This window comes from Protopterus annectens, chromosome 13.part0 (genome assembly GCF_019279795.1).
Source record: "Protopterus annectens isolate FY-2018-M chromosome 13.part0, PAN1.0, whole genome shotgun sequence".
NCBI lineage: Eukaryota > Metazoa > Chordata > Ceratodontiformes > Protopteridae > Protopterus > Protopterus annectens.
The window spans coordinates 6648054-6670721 of NC_056747.1; the positions used below are offsets into that span (position 1 = coordinate 6648054).

The following is a 22668-nucleotide window of genomic DNA, read 5'->3' on the forward strand; positions in this document are numbered from 1 at the left end:
GTGTATTTTCTGAGCCCATAGCTATGCAGACTTTAGTAATGACAAGTGTATTTTCTGACCTCATGGCGATGCAGTCTTTAGTAAGCACAAGTGTATTTTCTGAGCCCAGGACAAGTGTATTTTCTGTGCCCATAGCGATGCAGACTTTATTAATGACACGTGTATTTTGTGAGCCTATAGCTGTGCAGACTTTAGTAAGGACAAGTGTATTTTCTGAGCCCATAGCTATGCAGACTTTAGTAATGACAAGTGTATTTTCTGAGCCCATAGCGATGCAGACTTTAGTAAGGACAAGTGTATTTTCTGAGCCCATAGCGATACAGACTTTTGTAAGGACAAGTGTATTTTCTGAGCCCATAACTATGCAGACTTTAGTAATGACGTGTATTTTCTGAGCCCATAGCTATGCATTGTTTAGTAATGACAAGTGTATTTTCTGTGCCCATAGCGATGCAGACTTTAGTAATGACAAGTGTATTTGCTGACCCCATAGCTATGCAGACTTTAGTAATGACAAGTGTATTTTCTGAGCACATAGCTATGCAGACTTTAGTAAGGACAAGTGTATTTTCTGACCCCATAGCGATGCAGACTTTAGTAATGACAAGTGTATTTTCTGACTCCATATCTATGCAGACTTTAGTAATGACAAATGTATTTTCTGAGCCCATAGCGTTGCAGACTTTAGTAAGGACAAGTGTATTTTCTGACCCCATAGCGATGCAGACTTTAGTAATGACAAGTGTATTTTCTGAGCCCATAGCGATGCAGACTTTAGTAAGGACAAGTGTATTTTCTGAGCCCATAGCAATGCAGACTTTAGTAATGACAAGTGTATTTTCTGTCCCCATAGCTATGCAGACTTTAGAAATGACAAGTGTATTTTCTGACCCCCATAGCTATGCAGACTTTAGTAATGACAAGTGTATTTTCTGAGCCCATAGCGATGCAGACTTTAGTAATGACAAGTGTATTTTCTGTCCCCATAGCTATGCGGACTTTAGTAATGACAAGTGTATTTTCTGACCCCATAGCGATGCAGACTTTAGTAAGGATAAGTGTATTTTCTGAGCCCAAAGCTACGCAGACTTTAATAAGGACAAGTGTATTTTCTGACCCCATAGCTATGCAGACTTTAGTAATGACAAGTGTATTTTCTGAGCCCATAGTGATGCAGAGTTTAGTAATGACAAGTGTATTTTCTGACCTCATGGCGATGCAGTCTTTAGTAAGCACAAGTGTATTTTCTGAGCCCAGGACAAGTGTATTTTCTGTGCCCATAGCGAAGCAGACTTTATTAATGACACGTGTATTTTGTGAGCCTATAGCTGTGCAGACTTTAGTAAGGACAAGTGTATTTTCTGAGCCCATAGCTATGCAGACTTTAGTAATGACAAGTGTATTTTCTGAGCCCATAGCGATGCAGACTTTAGTAAGGACAAGTGTATTTTCTGAGCCCATAGCGATACAGACTTTTGTAAGGACAAGTGTATTTTCTGAGCCCATAACTATGCAGACTTTAGTAATGACGTGTATTTTCTGAGCCCATAGCTATGCATTCTTTAGTAATGACAAGTGTATTTTCTGTGCCCATAGCGATGCAGACTTTAGTAATGACAAGTGTATTTGCTGACCCCATAGCTATGCAGACTTTAGTAATGACAAGTGTATTTTCTGAGCACATAGCTATGCAGACTTTAGTAAGGACAAGTGTATTTTCTGACCCCATAGCTATGCAGACTTTAGTAATGACAAGTGTATTTTCTGACCCCATAGCTATGCAGACTTTAGTAATGACAAGTGTATTTTCTGAGCCCATAGCTATGCAGACTTTAGTAATGACAAGTGTATTTTCTGAGCCCATAGCTATGCAGACTTTAGTAATGACAAGTGTATTTTCTGACCCCATAGCTATGCAGACTTTAGTAACGACAAGTATATTTTCTGACCCATTAGCTATGCAGACTTTAGTAATGACAAGTGTATTTTCTGAGCCCATACTAACGCAGACTTTAGTAATGACAAGTGTATTTTCTGAGCCCATAGCTATGCAGACTTTAGTAATGACAAGTGTATTTTCTGACCCCATAGCTTTGCAGACTTTAGAAATGACAAGTGTATTTTCTGAGCCCATAGCGATGCAGACTTTAGTAATGTCAAGTGTATTTTCTGAGCGCATAGTGATGCAGACTTTAGTAATGACTAGTGTATTTTCTGAGCCCATAGCGATGCAGACTTTCGTAATGACAAGTGTATTTTCTGAGCCCATAGCTATGCAGACTTTAGTAATGACAAGTGTATTTTCTGAGCCCATAGCGATGCAGACTTTAGTAATGACAAGTGTATTTTCTGACCCCATAGCTATGCAGACTTTAGTAATGACAAGTGTATTTTCTGAGCCCATAGCGATGCAGACTTTAGTAATGACAAGTGTATTTTCTGAGCCCATAGCTATGCAGACTTTAGTAATGACAAGTGTATTTTCTGACCCCATAGCTATGCAGACTTTAGTAATGACAAGTGTATTTTCTGAGCCCATAGCTATGCAGACTTTAGTAATGACAAGTGTATTTTCTGAGTCCATAGCTATACAGACTTTAGTAATGACAAGTGTATTTTCTGAGCCCATAGCTATGCAGACTTTAGTAATGACAAGTGTATTTTCTGAGCCCATAGCTATGCAGACTTTAGTAATGACAAGTGTATTTTCTGAGCCCATAGCTATGCAGACTTTAGTAACGACAAGTGTTTTTTCTCATCCCATAGCGATGCAGAATTTAGTAACTACAAGTGTATTTTCTCAGGCCATAGCTATGCAGACTTTAGAAATGACAAGTGTATTTTCTGAGCCCATAGCTATGCAGACTTTAGTAATGACAAGTGTATTTTCTGAGCCCATAGCGATGCAGACTTTAGTAATGACAAGTGTATTTTCTGAGCCCATAGCTATGCAGACTTTAGTAATGACAAGTGTATTTTCTGAGCCCATAGCTATGCAAACTTAAGTAATGACAAGTGTATTTTCTGAGCCCATAGCAATGCAGACTTTAGTAATGACAAGTGTATTTTCTGACCCCATAGCTATGCAGACTTTAGTAATGACAAGTGTATTTTCTGAGCCCATAGCTATGCAGACTTTAGTAATGACAAGTGTATTTTCTGAGCCCATAGCTATGCAGACTTTAGTATCTACAAGTGTATTTTCTGACCCCATAGCTATGCAGACTTTAGTAATGACAAGTGTATTTTCTGAGCCCATAGCTATGCAGACTTTAGTAATGACAAGTGTATTTTCTGAGACCATAGCTATAACGAAAAGTGTATTTTCTTTGCCCATAGCGATGCAGACTTTAGTAATGACAAGTGTATTTTCTGAGCCCATTGCTATGCACACTTAAGTAATGACAAGTGTATTTTCTGAGCCCACAGCTACGCAGACTTTAGAAAGGACAAGTGCATTTTCTTTGCCCATAGCGATGCAGACTTTCGTAAGGACAAGTGTATTTTCTGACCCCATAGCTATGCAGACTTTAGAAAGGACAAGTGTATTTTCTGAGCCCATAGCGATGCAGACTTCCGTAAGGACAAGTGTATTTTCTGACCCCATAGCTATGCAGACTTTAGAAAGGACTAGTGTATTTTTTGAGCCCATAGCTACGCAGACTGCAGTAATGAGAAGTGCATTTTCTGACCCCATAGCGATGCAGACTTTAGTAATGACAAGTGTATTTTCTGACCCCATAGCTATGCAGACTTTAGAAATGACAAGTGTATTTTCTGAGCCCATAGCTATGCAGACTTTAGTAATGACAAGTGTATTTTCTGAGCCCATTGCTATGCAAACTTAAGTAATGACAAGTGTATTTTCTGACCCCATAGCGATGCAGACTTTAGTAATGACAAGTGTATTTTCTGAGCCCATAGCTATGCAGACTTTAGTAATGACAAGTGTATTTTCTGAGCCCATAGCTATGCAGACTTTAGTAATGACAAGTGTATTTTCTGACCCCATAGCTATGCAGACTTTAGTAACGACAAGTGTATTTTCTGACCCCATAGCGATGCAGACTTTAGTAATGACAAGTGTATTTTCTGAGCCCATGCTATGCAGACTTTAGTAATGACAAGTGTATTTTCTGAGCCCATAGCTATGCAGACTTCAGTAATGACAAGTATATTTTCTGACCCCATTGCTATGCAGACTTTAGTAATGACAAGTGTATTTTCTGAGCCCATGCTATGCAGACTTTAGTAATGACAAGTGTATTTTCTGAGCCCATAGCTATGCAGACTTTAGTATCTACAAGTGTATTTTCTGACCCCATAGCTATGCAAACGTAAGTAATGACAAGTGTATTTTCTGAGACCATAGCTATAACGAAAAGTGTATTTTCTTTGCCCATAGCGATGCAGACTTTAGTAATGACAAGTGTATTTTCTGAGCCCATAGCTATACAGACTTTAGTAATGACAAGTGTATTTTCTGAGCCCATAGCTATGCAGACTTTAGTAATGACAAGTGTATTTTCTGAGCCCATAGCTATGCAGACTTTAGTAATGACAAGTGTATTTTCTGAGCCCATAGCGATGCAGACTTTAGTAATGACAAGTGTATTTTCTGAGCCCATAGCTATGCAGACTTTAGTAATGACAAGTGTATTTTCTGAGCCCATAGCTATGCAGACTTTAGTAATGACAAGTGTATTTTCTGAGCCCATAGCGATGCAGACTTTAGTAATGACAAGTGTATTTTCTGAGCCCATAGCTATGCAGACTTTAGTAATGACAAGTGTATTTTCTGAGCCCATAGCTATGCAGACTTTAGTAATGACAAGTGTATTTTCTGAGCCCATAGCGATGCAGACTTTAGTAATGACAAGTGTATTTTCTGAGCCCATAGCTATGCAGACTTTAGTAATGACAAGTGTATCATAGCTATGCAGACTTTAGTAAGGACAAGTGTATTTTCTGACCCCATAGCTATGCAGACTTTAGAAATGACAAGTGTATTTTCTGAGCCCATAGCTATGCAGACTTTAGTAATGACAAGTGTATTTTCTGAGCCCATAGCTATGCAGACTTTAGTAATGACAAGTGTATTTTCTGACCCCATAGCGATGCAGACTTTAGTAATGACAAGTGTATTTTCTGACCCCATAGCTATGCAGACTTTAGTAATGACAAGTGTATTTTCTGAGCCCATAGCTATGCAGACTTTAGTAATGACAAGTGTATTTTCTGAGCCCATAGCTATGCAGACTTTAGTAATGACAAGTGTATTTTCTGAGCCCATAGCTATGCAGACTTTAGTAATGACAAGTGTATTTTCTGAGCCCATAGCTATGCAGACTTTAGTAATGACAAGTGTATTTTCTGAGCCCATAGCTATGCAGACTTTAGTAATGACAAGTGTATTTTCTGAGCCCATAGCTATGCAGACTTTAGTAAGGACAAGTGTATTTTCTGACCCCATAGCGATGCAGACTTTAGTAAGGACAAGTGTATTTTCTGAGCCCATAGCTATGCAGACTTTAGTAAGGACAAGTGTATTTTCTGAGCCCATAGCTATGCAGACTTTAGTAATGACAAGTGTATTTTCTGACCCCATAGCTATGCAGACTTTAGTAATGACAAGTGTATTTTCTGAGCCCATAGCGATGCAGACTTTAGTAAGGACAAGTGTATTTTCTGAGCCCATAGCTATGCAGACTTTAGTAAGGACAAGTGTATTTTCTGAGCCCATAGCTATGCAGACTTTAGTAATGACAAGTGTATTTTCTGACCCCATGGCGATGCAGTCTTTAGTAAGGACAAGTGTATTTTCTGAGCCCATAGCGATGCAGACTTTAGTGTATTTTCTGAGCCCAGGACAAGTGTATTTTCTGTGCCCATAGCGATGCAGACTTTATTAATGACACGTGTATTTTGTGAGCCTATAGCTGTGCAGACTTTAGTAAGGACAAGTGTATTTTCTGAGCCCATAGCTATGCAGACTTTAGTAATGACAAGTGTATTTTCTGAGCCCATAGCGATGCAGACTTTAGTAAGGACAAGTGTATTTTCTGAGCCCATAGCGATACAGACTTTTGTAAGGACAAGTGTATTTTCTGAGCCCATAACTATGCAGACTTTAGTAATGACGTGTATTTTCTGAGCCCATAGCTATGCATTCTTTAGTAATGACAAGTGTATTTTCTGTGCCCATAGCGATGCAGACTTTAGTAATGACAAGTGTATTTGCTGACCCCATAGCTATGCAGACTTTAGTAATGACAAGTGTATTTTCTGAGCACATAGCTATGCAGACTTTAGTAAGGACAAGTGTATTTTCTGACCCCATAGCGATGCAGACTTTAGTAATGACAAGTGTATTTTCTGACTCCATATCTATGCAGACTTTAGTAATGACAAATGTATTTTCTGAGCCCATAGCGTTGCAGACTTTAGTAAGGACAAGTGTATTTTCTGACCCCATAGCGATGCAGACTCTAGTAATGACCAGTGTGTTTTCTGACCCCATAGCGATGCAGACTTTAGTAATGACAAGTGTATTTTCTGAGCCCATAGCGATGCAGACTTTAGTAAGGACAAGTGTATTTTCTGAGCCCATAGCAATGCAGACTTTAGTAATGACAAGTGTATTTTCTGTCCCCATAGCTATGCAGACTTTAGAAATGACAAGTGTATTTTCTGACCCCCATAGCTATGCAGACTTTAGTAATGACAAGTGTATTTTCTGAGCCCATAGCAATGCAGACTTTAGTAATGACAAGTGTATTTTCTGTCCCCATAGCTATGCAGACTTTAGTAATGACAAGTGTATTTTCTGACCCCATAGCGATGCAGACTTTAGTAAGGACAAGTGTATTTTCTGAGCCCATAGCTATGCAGACTTTAGTAATGACAAGTGTATTTTCTAAGCCCATAGCTATGCAGACTTTAGTAAGGACAAGTGTATTTTCTGAGCCCATAGCTATGCAGACTTTAGTAATGACAAGTGTATTTTCTGACCCAATAGCGATACAGACTTTAGTAATGACAAGTGTATTTTCTGAGCCCATAGCTATGCAGACTTTAGTAATGACCAGTGTATTTTCTGACCCCATTGCGATACAGACTTTAGTAATGACAAGTTTATTTTCTGAGCCTTTAGCTATGCAGACTTTAGTAATGACAAGTGTATTTTCTGAGCCCAAAGCGATGCAGACTTTAGTAATGACAAGTGTATTTTCTGAGCCCATAGCAATGCAGACTTTAGTAATGACAAGTGTATTTTCTGCCCCATAGCTATGCTGACCTTAGTAATGACAAGTGTATTTTCTGAGCCCATAGCTATGCAGACTTTAGTAACGACGTATTTTCTGAGCCAATCGCTATGCAGACTTTAGTAATGACAAGTGTATTTTCTGAGCCCATTGCGATGCAGACTTTAGTAATGACAAGTGTATTTTCTGAGCCCATAGCGATGCAGACTTTAGTAATGACAAATGTATTTTCTGAGCCCATAGCGATGCAGACTTTAGTAAGGACAAGTGTATTTTCTGACTCCATAGCGATGCAGACTTTAGTAAGGTCAAGTGTATTTTCTGAGCCCATAACTATGCAGACTTTAGTAATGACACGTGTGTTTTCTGAGCCCATAGCTATGCATTCTTTAGTAATGACAAGTGTATTTGCTGACCCCATAGCGATGCAGACTTTAGTACTGACAAGTGTATTTTCTGAGCCCGTAGCGATGGAGACTTTAGTAAGGATAAGTGTATTTTCTGAGCCCATAGCGATGCAGACTTTAGTAATGACAAGTGTATTTTCTGACCCCATAGCGATGCAGACTTTAGTAATGTCAAGTGTATTTTCTGACCCCATAGCTATGCAGACATTAGTAATGACCAGTGTATTTTCTGAGCCCATAGCTATGCAGAGTTTAGTAAGGAGAAGTGTATTTTCTGACCCCATAGCGATGCAGAGTTTAGTATTGACAAGTGTATTTTCTGAGCCCGTAGTGATGCAGACTTTAGTAAGGACAAGTGTATTTTCTGAGCCCATAGCGATGCAGACTTTAGTAAGGACAAGTGTATTTTCTGAGCCCATAGCGATACAGACTTTAGTAAGGAGAAGTGTATTTTCTGACCCCATAGCGATGCAGAGTTTAGTATTGACAAGTGTATTTTCTGAGCCCATAGCTAGGCAAACTTTAGTAATGACAAGTGTATTTTCTGACCCCGCAGCAATGCAGACTTTAGTAATGACAAGTGTATTTTCTGACCCCATAGCGATGCAGACTTTAGTAATGACAATTGTATTTTCTGAGCCCATAGCTATGCAGACTTTAGTAATGACAAGTGTTTTTTTCTGAGCCCATAGCTATGCAGACTTTAGAAATGGCAATTGTATTTTCTGAGCCCATAGCTATGCAGACTTTAGTAATGACAAGTGTGTTTTCTGAGCCCATAGCTATGCAGACTTTAGTAATGACAATTGTATTTTCTGAGCTCATAGCTATGCATTCTTTAGTAATGACTAGTGTATTTTCTAAGGCCATAGCGATGCAGACTTTAGTAATAACAAGTGTATTTTCTGAGCCCATAGCGATGCAGACTTTGGTAAGGACAAGTGTATTTTCTGAGCTCATAGCTATGCAGACTTTATTAAGGACAAGTGCATTTTCTGAGCTCATAGCTATGCGGACTTTAGTAAGGACAAGTGTATTTTCTGAGCTCATAGCTATGCAGACTTTAGTAATGACAAGTGTATTTTCTGAGCCCATAGCTACACAGACTTTAGTAATAACAAGTGTATTTTCTGAGCTCATAGCGATGCAGACTTTAGTAATGACAAGTGCATTTTCTGAGCTCATAGCTATGCGGACTTTAGTAATAACAAGTGTATTTTCTGAGCCCATAGCGATGCAGACTTTAGTAATGACAAGTGCATTTTCTGAGCTCATAGCTATGCGGACTTTAGTAATGACAAGTGTATTTTCTGAGCCTTTAGCGATGCAGACTTTAGTAATGACAAGTGTATCATAGTTATGCAGACTTTAGTAATGACAAGTGTATTTTCTGAGCCTTTAGCGATGCAGACTTTAGTAAGGACAAGTGTATTTTCTGACCCCATAGGTATTCAGCTTTCTTTATGTAAATGTCTAGAGTTTAATGGTCCTGAGTTCTGAAATGAATTTTTTTATCAGTAGCAAAAATTCCTTTAGAAGATGTAGGTATATCCATACTAGATTACTATTATTGTTTCTTCACTGGAGATCTCATCGGACAATAAACAGATGATCTGAGAATCCAGTAACAGAAACACTGAAGCTTGCATTTGCATAGCAGGTAAGGACTAAACCCACTTACTGTGCAAAAATAATTACAACCCATGTGTATTTGTATTATAAAGACGCTCTGAATTAATGATGGTGAGTGATGTGTTTTCTTTAATTATATAAAGTTAAAATCTTTCAGTTTGAAATATATTAAATGTTGTAAGAATGCTACCATTTGCCTGAGTTATCCCTGGGACTTGGTAAATGCTTAAGGCCAGTACAATGAAAGTGAAGGGATTATACATGGCTTATTCTGAAACAAAAGCCAGTCTCATGTTAGTAAAGTCTTAGGATTGTGTACGTCTGACTCCATTAGTGATAAGTGACAGTGATGTTGAAGTGTGTGGTAACTTTAGAGTTGCTGGTGATAACAGATGGCGATTGCTGTCAGAAACTCAGGAAGATATACAGAGGAGAGAGAGAGAGAATGAATGAAGCACATCGTGGACAGAGTACTGAGATTTTAAAATAAATATTTAGAGAAAATGTAATTAGAGAGCAGTTAGGGAGCAAAAAGTGTTGCTGTGCTTTAGTATGAGGGCCTGATAATTATTGTGGTAATAATTTCTTCATTCCTGTAAAATACTGTTTAGCTAAATGTTATAAACATAAAACCGAATCTTAACTAAAAGTTAAAAAAAAATTAGAGCTTTCATTAATACGGACTACGTACAACAGCATGCAACATTTAAGCCATGAAAATAAAATGTTTACCACTACCTTGTTCTAATTTGTTGTATGTTTAGTCAGCAGGTATTCGAGTCACAGTGAGATTCAGAGTCAGCAGTTGTTATTTCAAGGTCATTGTAATTCTAAATTTGACAAGATCATTACAGACAACATACAAGCAAACAATGAATCAAGACCATGTGACAGTGCCACATATCACAGCAGTTTTACGTTGAAATCTACCACTAAACTGCTTCACCGAAGCCAAAATGGAGAGAATCTCTATGAACATTTTACAAGTAAGAGTTTTACACAGAAGGTGGCCCAGTCAATACATGAAGAAATGCACACTGGAGAAAAGTCTCATAAGTGCGCCACTTGTGGCAAATGTTTCACACAAAAGTCTTCACTTTCCGTACACGTGAAAATACACAGCGGAGAAAGGCCACATAAATGTGCCACTTGTGGCAGGGGTTTTAGACAAAAGAGTGCACTTTCAGTGCATGAAAAAATACACACTGGAGAGAAACCTTATAAATGCACTTCATGTGGCAAAAGTTTTAGAAAGAAGATTCACCTTTCTACACACGAGATGATACATACAGGTGAAAAGCCATATACATGCACCAGTTGTGGCAAGAGTTTTACACAAAAGTCTTCACTTTCAGTACATGTGAAAATTCACAGTGGAGAAAGGCCACATAAGTGTGTCACTTGTGGCAGGGGTTTTACGCAAAAGACTGCACTTTCAGTGCATGAAAAAATACACACTGGAGAGAAACCTTATAAATGCACTTCATGTGGCAAAAGTTTTAGAAAGAAGATTCAGCTTTCTACACACGAGATAATTCATACAGGTGAAAAGCCATATACATGTGCCAGTTGTGGCAAGAGTTTTACAAAGAAGGTTCACCTTTCTACACATGAGAGAATACATACAGGTGAAAAGCCATATACATGTACAAGTTGTGGCAAGAGTTTTAGATTGAAGACTATCCTTTCAAAACACGAAACGGTTCATACTGGAGACAAGCCATATAAATGTGTCACATGCAACAGATGTTTTACACAAAAGAGTACCCTTTCATCACATGAGAAAATACACACTGGGGAGAAGCCATATACATGTATCACATGTGGCAAGAGTTTTATATGGAAGACTCAACTGTCAGTACACGAGAGAGTGCACACTGGGGAGAAGCCATATACATGTATCACATGCGGCAAGAGTTTTACACGGAAGACATACCTTTCAGCTCATGGCAGAATACACACAGGAGAAAATGAGTAATAACCATTTATATGCACACCCTGAACAGATACCAGCCTGGCTAAGGACAGGAAAAGCAATACTCCTACTTAAGAGTGAACCTGCAAATTATTGTAAAAACTATAGACCAATAAATTGCCTTCCGACGACGTATAAACTATATACTGGAATTGATGCTGACAGGGTTTGTAGCCATTTAGAAGAAAACTGAATCATGGCAATAGAACAAAAGGGTAATAAAACAAAGTCATATGGAACAAAGGATCATTTGATGTTAAAGTCATAATGGATAACTGTAAAAAGGGGAAGAATCTAAATATGGCATGGACAGGCTATACAAATGCATTTGACAGTATCCCACATTCATGGATAAAAGAGTGTTTAAAAATATATAAGATACACCCTGCATTGATCAATTACATTACAGTGACCATAAAACAGTGGCAAACTGCTCTGCAGTTAAGCCATGATAAAGGACAAATTATTATTCCAGGGATAAAAATTCAAAGGGGAATAGCCCAGGGTGACTCTCTTTCACCGCTGCTCTGTTGTCTTGCCCTTAACCCATTAAGCTGTCTACTTAACAGATCAGGTCATGGCTACAGTCTGGCTCCCAGAAAACAACAAAGTGTAAAGACTTCTCATCTTCCTTTTGCAGATGATTTAATACTGTATAGTTCATCAGATGAGTTACCGTTACAAGTCTGTCATTTGGTCTTGATAAATGTGCAAAGGCAACCTTTAAAGCAGGAAAGCTGCAGAACTAAGAAAATATCAGTTTGAGACAAGAATGTGATATAAAAGAACTTGAGGAATAGGAAGTATATAAATGTTTGGGAATTGATGAAGGATCAACAATAAAACATTGGCATATAGGAACAAAGTCCAAGCTATAAGCCAATTTACTGTTCCTGTTCTAACTTACAGTTTTGGAGTGACTGTTTGACCCTAAAAGGTGCTGGATAGTTTGGACAGGAAAACAAGAAGGATGTTTCAAACTCATCAACTAATTTATAAAAATCAGTGCATACAAAGACTATATATTTCCCATTCCAAAGGAGGTATGGGCCTCTTTGAAATTGATTACATGTATAGATCTGCCATAGCGGGACTGCACACATATCTGCTGAGTTGCAAGTATAGGAAGCTCTTGGAAAAAACTCATGTTGATCAGGATCGAAAGCAGGAATTGTTAAGGAGAGGTGAATTTAAACCAATAGATGAAAGGTTAATATTGGCGGCTGAAGACAGTGGACTACGTACATGTTGGTTTACAAACACTGTTGAACATGTGGGAAAACAGACAAATGTAGGTTTTGTAAAACAGAATTGGAAACAGATGTACATCTTCTTGCTAGTTGTGACATACTAATGGCAGAAGGACTGTATACTGAACGGCATAATAAAGTGGCAAGACTGTTGTACTGGGGGTTGTGCAAATATTATAATACTGATGTAGCTGAAAAACACTAGAAACATGAGCCACAAAGTATCATAGAAAATGATGTTTATATCACATGGCATCATCCATTACCAACAGTTCAAAAAAGTAGATGTAAGAAAACCAGATATAGTAAGCCATGAAAAGAGGAAAAAAGTAGCATTGATTATTGAGTGAATTTGTTTGTGTCTTTCAGCTTTTCCCGGTTAGGGATCGCCACAGCGGAACTCCGGTCTGCTAATAATTGGTAGTGGATTTTTACGTACTGGGTTACCAGCCCTTACGCACAACCTTCAACGAAGGCACGCCCCATTCACGTATGGCTCCACACAGAAGACGCTCTAGTTGAGAATCGAACAGGACAACGTCTTTCTATGAGGCGACAATGCTACCGCAGCACCACCAATACAGTGGATTATGTACAGAGAGACATAAAGTCATAAAGTATTAGGATTTGTAGACAGAAACAAGGGCGATGTGGAAGAAAGATACCCAGACAGTTCCAGTAGTAGTAGGAGCAACTGGTCTTATAAAAAATAATTTACAGTCGTAACCTGTGTTACCAATACGTATAACACAATACGAATTGCAGAAGGAACCATTACTGAGCTTGTCTGTATCTGAACAGCAAGAGCTAAAAATAGCGAACGCTATTCTGTCAAACTATAAAGTTCAAAAGCTCAAAAGCCAAAAATGTCGAAGTCATGGATCAGAGAATTTTTTTGCCAGGGAACAGTTGCTATTCCGTGACTTCAGCAATCTCAGCTTTCGAACTTTACAATTTGACAGAAGAGCGTTCGCTATTTTCAGCGTTCGCTCTTCTGGTAGGGAACCTTACTGGGCACATTGCAGGTACTGCAAAGAGCACTTCTGGCTAGCATCAAAGATTGAAACAATACTAATTTCATGAACTTTAATTATACTTTGACTTAGGAATGAGGTCCATTTCCGTCAAAGTATTAGAAACCCAAAAGACTTGGAGAAATTTTTAAAAAAGGTGAGAAAAGCTGTATAGGTGTAGTATGTGTGGAAAAAGATTTACACTAAAGACTACACTTTCTGTACATGAAAAATTGCACAGTGCAGAAAAGGGGTCCAAATGGAGAGATGAAAAGTCAGCAAGCAAAGGAGAGTAGCAGTGCTGAAACTGAATCCATCCTCAAGTCTTGGTGAGTACCTTCACAAGGTGGACCCGGTTTTTCACAACATCTCACCAAGGCGACACTGATATATAGACTGTATTTGTATAGCATATATTATGGACAGAACTAGGTCAAAAGCTAAAAAAGATGGCAGAGTGCACGAGACCCAAGATAAAAAAGTGCCTCATCTTGGTAGGTGCACTGGTGCCATGACTAGATAAAATGATGATGTAGAATCCTCAGAATGCAGAAACATTCCTGCAATGGGGCCAGGCCCGGGTGGAGGATGGTCCCTTTGTTGTAGAAGGAAGTAACAGTCCATAGAAATCACAAAAACTGGTAGGCCAAAGAAGAGCCATAAAGACGATAGAGTAGACTATTGAGGATAAGAAAGAAATTATGTATTGTTACTGTTATGCAAAAAGCTCAGAATTTCCAGACACAAGATATACAAAAAGATTGAGCGAAATTAGAGGAAAGAAAAATACTTTGCAAGAAAAACCGGCAGAAGTTTCACATAAAAATATGTGATCATTAGTACAACAGATTTTTGAAAAACAGTATATAGATCAAAAAACTTTGATCTGTTTGGAAAAAGAAGCATCTGAATAAATACAAAAAATGTAAACAACAAAACATAGATAGTTTTGAAAAGCATAAAAAAGAAATATGGGCATGGGAAGGAAAGAGATTTGATATGGTGCAATATTTATGCAAAGGTGAAACCCAAATTAAGATATTCGAAGAGAAATACAGGAAAAGGCATCCAGATGTGGAAAATGTCACAATAAATAAAATATCGTAAAGAAGGAATGTAGAAAAGAATATTAGTCAAGTAGAAGTTAAAAAATAGAAGTTGAAGTTATGGAGTGCCTGCAAAGTGAAGGATTTGATATAGAAGGTCTAACACAGGTAACATCACAACATGATGGAATGAGTCCTCAAAGTAAGGAGGAGGAGGACGATCAGGAGACATCTGAAGAAGAAATGTGGACATGGGAAAGAAAAAGAGATTTAATATGGTGTAAAATCTATGCAAAGGAGAAAGCAAAACTAACCGATACAAAAAGAGCAGCACCAAAGATATTTGAAGAGAAATACAAGCAAAGGAATCCAGACATGAAAACTTTACAATGCTAAAAACAAGAAGACAAAGAGGAAAAGTAGAAAAGGAGATCAGTAATGGAGAAGTTAAAGAAATAAAAACTGAGGTTATGGAGTACCTCCAAAGTTAGTGACTCGGTGTAGAAAATCTAATTCAGAAAGCACTACAACAGGACAGAGCAATGGAACTCCAAATTAAGGGGAAACCAGTGGAATGGGAAGCAATTGGTCAGGTGCCATATGAAGATATTTTAGATCTTTCCACAGAAAACCAGTATAAACATCCATTTGAAGCTGGACAGCAAGGGAAGGAACAGGAAACTCTGACGCAGTTAATGGTGAGGAGTGATAGGTCAGTGAGTTCTCATATGACAGAGCAACGGATGGTACACGATGAAATTGAAGAGAATGTGCCACAGAAAGATGCTATAGAACTTTATATAGAATGTACACAGGAAATGGAAAACAAAAACTCGGCCTTCAGTCTAGAAGAAACCGAGCTAAGAGAAGAGTTGCTTGACTTAATAGAGATAGACATATTAAGATCAATGAAAGAAATCGACAGCAGAAGATCAATAAAGCCCCAAAAGTTAGAAGTTTGATAAAACAAATGAACACAGTAATTAGGACTGTTTATAGAGATTCATGCGATATAACAGAAGTAAACAGGATATATTACTGTGCAGCTAAATTAATAACTGAGTTCTACCACAAGAATACAGGGTAGTGAGGGAGAGAAAGGGGAGAAATCGAATACCGTCACGGAAGTGTCGAACAGAGAAAACTATAAAGCAACTAAGACAAGAAGTGTCACTATTAGAAGAGTATAGAAGAGAGAACAGATCAACAAAAATACACAGAAAGATAGATGTGATAAAAGCAATGCACAGTATTAGAACAGATCAGGATCTATCATGCACTATCGCAAATAATAAACTAAAAGCACAGGTGGAACAATTTAGAAGATACGTAGAAAAATATAAAGGAAAAGTACAAAATAAGCAATTTATTAATGACCCAAACAAGTTTTATAGAGAATTGGGAAACAAGGTAAAAGGAATTGAAAGAATATAAAAAAAGAAGAAATAGATACATTTTGGAGACGTATCTATGAAGATCCTGTGGAACATAACAAAGATGCTAAATGGATAGAAGAAGTAAAAGAAAGAATAAGAAGTTTAAAGGTACAGGAATGGGATGAAGTAAAGCCAGAGATTGAAACAAAGAAATGAAAAGCCTCTAATTGGAAAACACCAGGCCCAGATGCAGTGCCGAACTTCTGCTTAAAAGTATTAACATCTTTGCACGAAGATTGAGCCATGAGTAAGAATTATTTGTATGCGCACCCCGAACAGACACCAACCTGGCTAACAACAGGAAAAGCAATACTCCTATTTAAGAGTGAACCTGCAAACTGCTATAAGAATTGTAGACCAATAACTATACACTGGAATTGATGCTGACAGAGTTTATGGTCATGTAGAAGAAAACTCAATTATGGCAATAGAACAAAAGGGCAATAAAAGAAAATCATATGGAACAAAGGATCATCTGTTGTTAAATAAAGTTATAGTGCAGAACTGTAAAAAGGGGAAGAATCTAAGTATGGCATGGATTGACTATAAAAAAGCATTTGATAGTATCCCACATCCATGGATAAAAGAGTGCTTAAAAACATATCAGATACAACCTACACTGATCGACTACAGTACAGTGACCACGAAACAGTGGCAGACCACTTTGCAATTAAGCTATGATAAAGGATAACTAATTATTCCAGGGGTAAAAATTCAAAGGGGGATATTCCAGGGTAACTCTCTGTCACTGCTGCTATTCTGCCTTGTCCTTAACCCATTAAGCTGTCTACTTAACAGGTTAGGTCATGGCTACAATTTCCCTCCTAGAAAACAACAAAGTGCAAAGACTTCTCATCTTCTTTGTCAATGATTTAAAACTGAATATCTCATCAGATGTGGAACTGAAAGCACAAGTGCAAGTTGTCAAAACTTTTTCAGATGATATAAGAATGTTATTTTGTCTTGATAAATGTGCAAAAGCAACCTTTAAAGCAGAAAAACATCAGTTTGGGACAAGAATGGGATATAAAAGAACTGGAGCAAGAGGGAGTGTATAAATACTTGGGAATTGATGAAGGATCAGCAATAAAACATGAACAAATGCAAATAAAACTTCGTATGGAGTACTTTAGAAGACTTAAATTAATCCCAAAAAACAGCACTGACATCTAGGAACAAAATCCAAGCTATAAATCAATTTGCTGTTCTGTGTTAACTTACAGTTTTGGAGTGATTGACTGGCCCCAAAAGGTGCTGGATAGATTATACAGGAAAACAAGAAGGATGCCTTATGCTCACCAAATGATTTATAAAAATCAGTGCATGCCAAGATTACATATTTCCCATTCTGAAGGAGGGATGGGCCTCCTTGAAATGTATTACATGTATAGATCTGCAGTTGTGGGACTCCACACTTATCTGCTGACCTCACAAGACCCAAATGGGGTTGGGAGGGTGGCCTAATGGTTAAGGTGTTTTCCTTACAAACACAAGGTACAGGGTTTGAGTCTCACAAGGGATAATTGGCTAGGCTTAAAATGGCTTGCAAGGGCAGTTACCTAGTACTAATCTATGAACCTGTGAAATGTAGTGAAAGTTTTGAAACATGAGCCGAATAAGTCTAAGATGATTTCTCTGCTTAATCTAGCAGAAGCATATTGGCGTCAAGCAGGAATGGAAATCAAATCAGATGTAGATAAAAATCAGGCAGCAACTGAATGTGCCAAAAAACAAAAGAGAGAATATAAGGTGAAGGACCAGATTAGAAGGCAAGAAATGTGGAAAAAAACATAACTATAGTTGCAAGTATATAAACCTTCTGGACGAATCTCATGTTGATCAGGAAAAATGCAGGAATGATTAAGGAGAGGTGAATTTAAACCAAGAGTTAAAGGTCAATATTGGTGGCCCAAGATAGTGGGCTATGTACACATTGGTTTACAAAGTCCATTGAACATGTGGGAGAAACAGACAAATGTAGGTTTTCCAAAACAGAATTGGAAATGGTTGCACACCTCGTTGCTGGTTGCGGCATACTAGTGGCAGAAGGACTGTATACTGAAAGGCATAATAATGTGGGAAGACTGCTGCACTGGGGATTGTGCAAACATTGTGGTGTTGTAGTGGCTGAAAAACAATGGAAACATGAGCCACAAAGCATCATAGAAAATGATGTATACATCATACGGGCTCATCTATTACCAACAGTTCAAAAGACAGATGCTAGAAAACCGGATATAGTGGTCCAAGAAAAGAAGACAAAAGTAACATTGATCATTAAAATTGCTGCACCTAGTGATTACAATGTCCTGCGCACAGAGAGAGAGACAAAGTCATAAAATATTGAGATTTGCAAGCAGAAACGAGAGCAATGTGGAAGAAAGATACCAAGATAATTCCAATAGTAGTAGGAGCAATGGATCTTATAAAAAAGAGTCTACAATCATATTTAGATATGCTAATAATATATGTGACTATGTACGAGTTATAGAAGGAGTCATTACTGTGCACATCGTGGGTGCTGCGAACAGCACTTTTGACTGACATCAAAGAATGAAGCAATACTAATTTCATGAGCTGTAATCATAGTTTGACTTAGGAATGGGGTCCATTCCCATCATGCTATTAGAAACCCAAAACATTTGGAGAAATTAAAAAGAAAGAGAAAAGCCACATAAGTGTGTAACTTATGGCAAAAGTTTTGCACAAAAGACTACAGTGTCAACGCATGTGAAAATACACATTCCAAAGAGTCAGTAATACAAAATATGAGACTAAAGCTCAATAAGGAGAATTTAGCAGCCTGAAACTAACACTGAGCACTCCTTTGATATCTCTGAATAAAGTTCAAGTTATAAATCAACTTGACCTCTGTGCTTTGGATTAATCAGCTGTTCCTAAATGTGTTAGATCAGTCGGATAGGAAGGCAAGAATGCTGCTTAATGCCTGTGTTTTATATAAAAAAAACAGATGTATCCTTTGGTCTTGCATTAATGTCCTTGCAGTTACTTGTATGCATAGGTCAGTATTGTGGGACTACATGCATATCTGTTGTCATCACTGGCGCCAAATAAAGTGAATGTTCTAAAGCAAGAAGAAGGCGAAAAGTGTAAAATGATGCTACATAGATTATATAAAGCATTTTAAAAAGGAAACGTTATGAAACTCAAAGGAGAAGTGGAGAAAAGCATGACCAGAAGAAAATAAAATAAAATTATAAAGTCCACAATAAAGAGATCGCTGGAACAATCGTATGTTGGTCAAGATTTGACATATGAATGGCTAAGGTGGTATGAACCTGTACCACAGAATGAAAGGGTAATAATGCCAGCTGAAGACAGTGGACTATATACATGTTCATAAAAATCTGTAGAAAATCTTAATAGATGTAAACAGATGAAGTACTTAACAGAAAACGGTTGCAGGCCTTGATGGAGGCTGTGATATCCTTATGGCTCAGGGTCTGCATATTGAAGGGGACAAAAAATGTGACAAAGTTGTTATATTAGAGACTTTGCAAACATTAATGTTTATAGGTAGCAGCAATGTATTAGAAATATGAAACACAAAGAGTGATTGAAAATGAAACCGTAATTATATCAGATTGTTGGATCATCCAATACAAACAGCTAAGAAAGAAGCTACAACACCAAATATTGTACTTTAAAAGAAAAGGACAAACACAGCACTATTGCAGTAGCCATAGCCTGAGACCATAGTTTTTTTTACTAACTGAAAGGTGTAATATGAAGACATGCCAGCAGAAACTGGAGCGATATGGAATAAGGACACCCAGATTGTTCCGGTGGTAGAAGGAGCAACGGGCCTAATAGAGTGACATTTCCAAGAATACTTAAATACGGTACTAATGCAGATAATCCCTTGTACATTACAGAACAAAGCAATTCTAGGTACGTTGTGGGTGTTGAGAAGAACACTCTTGGCAAACATTAAAGACTGGCCAACTTTAACTGTGCCTTCTTGGTTTCCATTTCTGTACATTGACAGAAAATGGAAGGGCCAGAATACGACTGAATGATAATAAAAGTAAATTGTATGGAGCCACAGATCAGCTATTTATAAACAAAGCATTAACTGAGAGCTGGAAATAGGGCCAGAATATAAATAAGGGTTGGATACATTACATTTAAACGTTTGATGTTTCACATTGTTTGGGGTCAGAGAATGCTTACATATGTGAAAAATGCACTAAACATTGATAATGTACATAGCAAAATCTGTGGAAAAGTGACAACTCACTTTGTAATTGATCCATGAAAAAAGAAAACTCTCTGGTGTAAAACTCTTAAGGGGTTCTTCACAGTGATTCCTTATCAGTGTTGTTGTTTTGCCTCAAACCCAGCCCCGTATTTGCTTAACCATCTGACCTCCCTGAATGACATCTCATTTCATTTTTTGTAGATGGTTTAAAATGTATATATCATCTAACAAGCAACTGTAAGTACAACTACAATTAGTTAAACATCGTGGTAAACATTCTGTTTACATTGTAGGTGCTTAAAAGAGCCATAAAATATGTGCAAATGCAGGACAACTTTTATAGCAGGAAAACTGAAGTATCATAACCTGAACGAGGAGGAAGTATGAAGGAACTGAGAAATAAAGTATAAGAATATCTGGGAAAACAAAGCGTCGTCAGTACAAATGAACCGGGAAGGGCAATGCTTAGTAAAGAGTATTTAAGAAGATTAAATCGAATGCTACCTTGACATCTCGAAGTAAAGTTCAAGGCAAAAATCACTGCCGCACTCCATTCCAACTTAAATACTGGTATTACTGACGGGCCCTAAAAAGTGCTGGCTAGGCAGGTAGGAAAAGTACTGTACTGCTGTAACGTGATGTGCAGTAAACAGGTATGCATATTTCTATATCCCTTCGAAGGAGGCACGGGCCTCCTTGAAAATGACTGCAGGTATAAGTCTGCAATTATTTGCATATCCCTGTTTAGGAGGCATGGGCCTCCTTGAAACTGACTGCAGGTATAAGTCTACAATTATTTGCATATCCCTGTTTAGGAGGCATGGGCCTCCTTGAAACTGACTGCAGGTATAAGTCTACAGTTGTGGGACTGCAGATGTGTTTAAATCCATGAGGTTTACATATCATGTAAGTTGTAAACCACAAAGGAAGCTGGTGCAAGATGACATCCTTGCTCAGATCAACAGCTCTATTTAGGAAGGGATCAAGTGTAGAAGTCAGAGGTGTAGAGGACAAGAAAAAGGTAACAACAAAAAAGTGCTAAAAAGCAAAAGAATGAATGTAAAGATCGAGAACAAAAGAAAATTTAAAAGTCTGCAATTCTATTGACAGGTATAGAAAACCCCTGCAATAATCATGTGTTGATCATGATTTGATGCGTGAGTGCCTGAGGGCAGGTGAAGTTAAACCAAAACATGAAAGGCTAAGAATGGTCTGTCATGGTAATAGAATGTATAATGTGCCTATTATTTCACAAAATCTGCAGAGATCGTGAAAGCTACAGACAAGTGCATGTTCTGTAGCGCCTATTACTTCACAAAATCTGCAGAGATTGTGCAAGCTACAGACAAGTGCATGTTCTGTAGTGCAGAACTACAAATGGTTACACATCTCATTGCCGATTGTGATATCGTTATGACTGAGGGTATGTATACTTAAAGGCACAATAATGTAGCTTGACCATTACATTTGAGACGGTACCAATATTACAATATGAAAGGAGCTGAGAAAAATAACAATCGTGAATTAGTGGAAATTAAGATACAGTGATCACAAGGGGTCATCCAAGAGCCAAAGCTAAGACAGGAAAAGTTGGAAAATCAAGATTTGGAACTACAAAAGGAGAAAATCAACATTAATTACTAAAAAATAGTTCTTTATATGAGTTAGTTCTGGTGTACTGAGAGACATAAACCTGATATCAGAACATGCAAGCAGACACTACAGCAAAGTGGGTCAAGAACATCTGGGTAGTTCGAATAGTAAAAGGTGCAACGGAGTTACTAACAAGTAATTTCCAAGCATACTTCAATATTCTACTAATGTAGGTGGTCCTGTAAGAACTTTATAAGGAGCACTTCTGGTTACATTGTAGGTGCTTAGAAGAGCACTTGTGGTAAACATTCTGGTTATATTGTAGGTGCTTAGAAGAGCACTCGTGGTAAACATTCTGTTTACATTGTAGGTGCTTAAAAGAGCACTCGTGGTAAACATTCTGTTTACATTGTTGGTGCTTAAAAGAGCACTCATGGTAAACATTCTGGTTACATTGTAGGTGCTTAGAAGAGCACTCATAGTAAACATTCTGGTAACATTGTAGGTGCTTAAAAGAGCACTCGTAAACATTCTGGTTACATTGTAGGTGCTTAAAAGAGCACTTGTGGTCAACATTCTAGTTACATTTTAGGTGCTTAGAAGAGCACTCATAGTAAACATTCTGGTTACATTGTAGGTGCGTAGAAGAGCACTCATGGTAAACATTCTGGTTACACTGTAGGTGTTTAGAAGAGCACTCATGGTAAACATTCTTATGAGGTGTTGTCAATCTTCATCCATTCTTGACTGTTGGGTAATCGGTTCTGATCATCAGAACCAGTTTGGCCATTACACAGCTCACTCCAGCCAAAAATCTCTCGAGCTAAAA

At 37.9% G+C, this 22668-nt stretch overlaps 1 protein-coding gene across 1 annotated transcript in view; it reads left to right on the top strand.

Annotated features, from left to right (window-relative positions):
- The window catches only part of LOC122788396 (zinc finger protein 850-like), a 1059174-nt gene that overhangs the window by 563960 nt on the left and 472546 nt on the right, over positions 1-22668 (top strand). Inside the window, exon 4 of the mRNA XM_044055467.1 lies at positions 10069-11281. Coding sequence (XP_043911402.1) covers positions 10069-11281 — 1213 coding nt within the window. The remainder of the gene's footprint in view (positions 1-10068; positions 11282-22668) is intronic.